This window comes from Etheostoma spectabile, chromosome 3, assembly GCF_008692095.1.
Source record: "Etheostoma spectabile isolate EspeVRDwgs_2016 chromosome 3, UIUC_Espe_1.0, whole genome shotgun sequence".
In the NCBI taxonomy this organism is placed as follows: Eukaryota; Metazoa; Chordata; class Actinopteri; order Perciformes; family Percidae; genus Etheostoma; species Etheostoma spectabile.
Genome location: NC_045735.1, coordinates 27,312,712 through 27,318,488, shown reverse-complemented (window position 1 = coordinate 27,318,488; position 5,777 = coordinate 27,312,712). Strand labels below are relative to the sequence as shown.

The window sequence follows — 5,777 nt, the reverse complement described above, 5'->3', positions numbered from 1 at the left end:
TAAACAAATCTTTAACTTTTAAACTTACAATTGTTCATAGAATACTTTTTTAATCTAACAAATCCGCATGGGAAAACTAAATGCTTTTTGTCAATAAAGTTAGGACTGAGCAACACAAGGCAATGTGAGATTATGGGGCACTTTGGTAAAGACCAAGTCGTAGGCTGGAAGGATGGAAAATACTGTTTTAACATAAAATAAAAATTTACATCCACCAAGTCAAAATGCTTACAGTATAATTAACATTATTGAAAGAAAATAATTAAGGTGAGAGAGAAGAAAAACACTTCCGGAACCAGCAGCCCTTAAAAACTCTATTAGACGTTGTTAACCTTCCATTGACACGGGGCCGGGGTGCTTCGTTTATATAGAGCAACTAAAATTGTGGTATTGCACTTTGTTATGTGTTAAATGGACATTTAGTAATGCAGTGAATGTAAATTGCAATTAAAACACTTTCACGTGGGCAGTGTTCAGTATTTTGGCAATGCGTAGAGTGGGAGGGCCAAAACTGTACCGGCGGAGGGATACGCTACTCATATTGATGCATTGCACACCAGCGTCGCTGGATTGAGGTTTCCGGGGCTACTCTGGTGCAACATAAGGATACAGGCTCCACAGATATACCGAACCATAGCTATATTGTAAAGTGTGATATCATTTAAGTACTTCATCAGCAACTGTCTTCTACGTAAGGTCAATACAAAACCTTACATTGGGCGCTTGTGTCATTTTCACGGAGCTTGAAACGTCAACGGGACAATGGTGAGTAACGTTAACGTTACAGGCTAACGCTAACCGTTAGCAACGTTAGCTAGATCGTTAACATTCATTAACGTTAAACTGCTTTGTGACGGGTTTTGAATAACAGTCATCAAGTAATCGTTTTTGAATCGAAAAAATATCCTCCGCTAGTTGAATAGTAATCCAGCTTAAAACTCCACCCAAACTAACAATATCTTTTTAATGTTTAATGCTAGCTTGCTAGCTAGAAAACTGCAATAAACCATGCGGTGTATGGACACTTAATGTTACTGATAATGACTTTCTTGTCAATTAATCACGATGCTGATCTGTGTTTTTTTATAACGTTACTCAGCAGTTAACCTAATGAAAGAAAAATGTTTTCTTTATTAGCTGTCATCTGCGCAACATCATGTAGCTACACGTCGTGTTGCGAGAGGAACAGGACAATCAGTTTCCTGCTGTATCTGTAGTGTTATAATAATAATTTAACGTTAGCTGATTTGCTAAAGTGTCAAATTCTGTGGTTTAACCTCCATGCTCGGATCAAGGTTTGCAGCATTTTGATCGTTTGCTTTCAGTCGAGAGTGGGCGTGGTGGTCAAGAGGTGCTGGGTAAAAATAGACCCTTCCAGCGTTAATCTTGCAAGTCAAATATCACAACTCTGCCTAACTGTCCGCTAACTAGCTAGCTACCATTATTAACATCCCACATAACAAGTTGCTGCAGCATGCCTAGTACCCTCTTGCAGGCACATCAGCAGAGCGCTTTTAACACAGCGTGGCGTGCGCAACAAGCGATACACATTTTACATTGCAACCAACTGCGGTTACGTAATAACAGGTTGCGGTTTGCAGCTTTGTCGTATTGCATGCAGATTGTGTTGCAACATTTTGGACTGTGCTCTAGCGACGACGCCATGACAGCATCTTATTGCGCCATTACGTTGAACCGCATTCTGCTCCTGCTGAATGATCCTCTTTGCCACCCCTCCTTCCGCGCCTCCCTTCCCCCCGCATTGAACCAAACCATGCTTGGTGCAGTAGGCTGTCAGGACCCGCAGTGCACCCTCCAAAATGGGAACTAAAAATATAATGAGCCATATTGTGGCACTATAAACTAATCCCTGCCCCTGTGCCTTAATCTTTCACAACTCCTTTTATCCTTATTGTGCATGAACAGACACATGGTTGTTAATAGATGTTATAGAAACTAAAATATCCTATTGTCACATACTGCCTAAACAGAATGTGCGTGCCTTGACTGTATGATTTAAAAAAAAAAAAAAAAAAAAAAAATCACCTGCACCCTTTTTTAGTTTTCTGTACTGCACATGAGAAAATGATATGATCTCTTGTTTACTGATGAGTTGAAAAGCAGCAATTCTGTCTTGCTACGCACTTTTTACAGCAGCTGAACAAATCCTCTTAACAGTGCCATGCCCTCATCCAGACACTGCTTGCTTCAGAATCAGCACCTCCAAATCGGTTGGCAGTGGACAGAGTGAATACTCTGCAGCCTTGCTCCTTCCTTTTTACCCCCCCCCCCCCACGGTGACTCATTGAAATTGACTCCAAGAACACGTGGCGTTACCACCTCATAGAGCTACAGAAATGTAATCTCTTGGGTTTTGAACAAGCAAGGGGTCGTTGGAAACAAATTGCTTGTGCTGTGGTGCAATCATGGAGACAATGGAAACAAGATGTTTGTTTATTTCATGCACCAGCTCTGTCGCTATACAAGTTCAGTTGATTGCTAAATTACAACTTTTGGTTATACTCAAGTATGAGTACTAATACTACATTGTTGGATTTGTTTTATGCAGCAGTTAAGTTCTTGTAATGCCTGATCATGCCAGTTGTTTTTAAGTCATCTGAGCATCATTTCCTGACAGCATGAAGGACAAAACAGACACATATAGCAAGCACTGTCAAGCAACAGTTAGCACAGGGGTTAGTCTGTGATGATAAAGCGAGCCTCGCATCTGTTCAGGAAAAAGATACAAAGAGGTGGCTAGTTGCGGTAATATTCAGTGTGCTACTTTGGCGACCCTGTTCGTGTCTCACTAATTATAGCAGGCGTGTGTATTTCAGGCTGTGCAGTATTTATACCCGTCCCTCATCACACTTTCTCAGCCTGAAGTGGGCATGTTGACTGACTTAGACAGGCCTGGTAAGACCTCACGAGGATGGCAGAATGACATATCCGATGAAATTGAAAAACCAATTGTAAGAATGTAAAAGTAAAACCTATTTTAAGAGATCTGGATAACATTGACACACAGATCTTAGCACTGTGGGTTTGTGTAAAACAGTGATGTGTGTTTCTCAATAAAAAAATAAACCTATAAACTAATGTGTATGGGGTTCCGTTTTCTGCAAGCAATATGACAATCTATTCACTTACTTTATTCTTGTAATGCAACAAGTTTCACATGTCAGATTAAACAGAATACAGGTGTCCAAGTCTTGTAAAATACCAGCTTTAATATAGTACAAGGCCCAGTAATTAGTTTGTCCTTTTATTAGGCACCCTCCTGATAAATGACATAATTATGAAACACTATTTTTGCTGGCTATTGCCTTGCATCTGTAAGGATAGTCTTAAGCTATGTCATAGGCAATGACTGGGCCCAGATGTCAGATAATATCAGTCTGTTTTTAAAGTAGTTGGTTTAGAGTGCATTTGCATTCACATACAAGTGGATCTGTGTGCTGATTAAACAGTGAAGTCTGCTGCAGGTGTTCCTACTTAGGCCTATCCAAAGCTTTCATTTCTATAGTCATAGTACTGGAAGAGTCACAGAAAAAAAGGCATGAAAGGGGACTTTAGAAAAGTCTGTAGTTTCCTTCTTCACAAAGAACAGCAGCTGTGTCGGTATGTGAGTTTGCAGTGGTAAAAAAAGAAAAGAAATCACTTCGACACTTAATAACTTACTCATGTAGCTTTATACATACTGTTTGGAATCAGTTGAGTTATTTATTTAGGATCCCTTAACTTCTGTTGTTTGGGAGCATTATGGATTTGAGGAAATGGAAAAGGACTATTACTTTGGATGGACAAACAATTTTGTGTCAGCAGTCTTTTGCCCAATTTAGGTAATGTTACACCAGTCTCTGGATATAGTCAAGCTAAAGGTGCTCAGCACTCATTTTATGTCTGCCCTAGCATTCTGATTTTAAAACTAAAACTAATTTAACATGACTGTTTTTTCAACACACAAAAATTACATCTGTCTATAAAGCAAAAAACATATTTTCATGATGGACTATCAGTGTTTTACCAATGTCTTATTCTTTTAACAGGCTGATCAGCTGACTGAGGAGCAGATTGCTGGTGAGAGTCTACCTTAACTGTGTTTGTTTTGTTTTAGGCTTAGCAGCTCCTTACATCTCCACCAAACCCTAAGAAACTAGGGTGTTTGGAGATATTTAATTAACCAGAGTTGTGTGAGGACATAGAAACCGAGAGGAGGAAACAATTCATTAATCTACCATGACTTTGTATTGCGTAAAGGTGACTCCATGTAAATTTTGTTTAACAACAGGGTAAAAAACCCAGAACTAAGTTTTTATAAGCTGCCTAACTGAAAAATGAGTATTTTAACAGTATGGAACTTTTTGCTATAATGAAATGTGGTTAAATCAGAAAGTTATACAAGTCTCTAAGCTAACTAACATTAGCTTACAAACAGCTAACTTGTCCTCTCTGGTAGACAGGTTGACCTGATTTAAATCAAATGTTTTTAGCTGTAGCTACAGGCATTTTGTTAGCATTTCAGCCCTTGGTTACATTCTTGGTTGTATTCCCCATGCTTACAAAGAATGACGTGTTGGCCTCTGTCTCTAAGCTGGTGGTTGACGTGGCTAAAATGAAAATCCTCACGGTTTTGACTCCTAGGATAAAACTCTACATGGAAAGTCCAAATATGCACATTAATTATTTTAGTCATGCACAGACTGTTCATTTCTTGGCATGTTTTCTTTTCAGGCAGCTTGAAAGACTGCAAGTGATATGTGTGTGGCATACTAACGGTGTTACTCCTGCATATGTACAGAGTTCAAGGAGGCGTTCTCGCTGTTTGACAAGGATGGTGATGGTACAATCACTACCAAGGAGCTCGGGACAGTGATGCGCTCTCTGGGACAGAACCCCACTGAGGCTGAGCTGCAGGACATGATCAATGAGGTGGATGCAGATGGTGAGGAAAAACAAAACAAGCGAGAAAATTATACTTGTGGAAACTTATAATTACTACAATTTTATGGGTTATCTTCGTGTCAAATGTTCCTCTTTGCCAAAAATAAAATTACTGCAAAGTCTCACCAGTCTATGCGGTGGTACGCTATTCAGGGTATCAGTAGAAGCACTTGGCTTTTTAATTACTATCATGACATGTATGTTATGCTTAAGAAATGTGACAATTTCCGCTGGTGGCTGTCGTTATTTCCCCTCCCTGTGAGTTTACTGATAATGCTGTATGCTTTAAGCTTTATATGCACATACGCAGATACAGATTCCTTAAATAAGCTCAAATTGGCCTGTAGTATCAGCGATGTAGATGTATCGGTCCTCTTAGATTTATATGCTTAGTTTATGAGTACTTCCTTGCTCCCAAAGTAACACGATAACCCAGACTTCTTTCTGTTTGTATGACTGTGTAGGTAATGGTACAATTGACTTTCCTGAGTTCCTGACTATGATGGCCAGGAAGATGAAAGATACAGACAGTGAGGAGGAGATCAGAGAAGCGTTCAGAGTCTTTGACAAGGTATGTACCACTCAACAAAATTAAAACTCTGATTTTGCCACTGATGTGTATATTTGGCCTGTAACAATGCACCAAACCCATGATTCGGTTCATATGTTGATTTTTGACCCACGTTTTGATACTCAATACTTTTTTTATTTATTAAATAACCTTTTTGAAAAAAACCTGTACAAATAAATAAATAGCCTAAGCTATAAGCTATTTGGGGGTGGCAGTAGCTCAGACCGTAGGGAGTTGTGTTGGGAACGGGGGGGGGGGGGGG

At 39.5% G+C, this 5,777-nt stretch overlaps 1 protein-coding gene across 1 annotated transcript in view; it reads left to right on the top strand.

Annotated features, from left to right (window-relative positions):
- The first annotated feature begins 506 nt into the window (after window positions 1-506).
- The window catches only part of calm3a (calmodulin 3a (phosphorylase kinase, delta)), a 7,540-nt gene continuing 2,269 nt past the window's right edge, over window positions 507-5,777 (top strand). Inside the window, exons 1-4 of the mRNA XM_032508453.1 lie at window positions 507-765; window positions 4,050-4,080; window positions 4,802-4,945; window positions 5,409-5,515. Coding sequence (XP_032364344.1) covers window positions 763-765; window positions 4,050-4,080; window positions 4,802-4,945; window positions 5,409-5,515 — 285 coding nt within the window. The 5' untranslated portion in view covers window positions 507-762. The remainder of the gene's footprint in view (window positions 766-4,049; window positions 4,081-4,801; window positions 4,946-5,408; window positions 5,516-5,777) is intronic.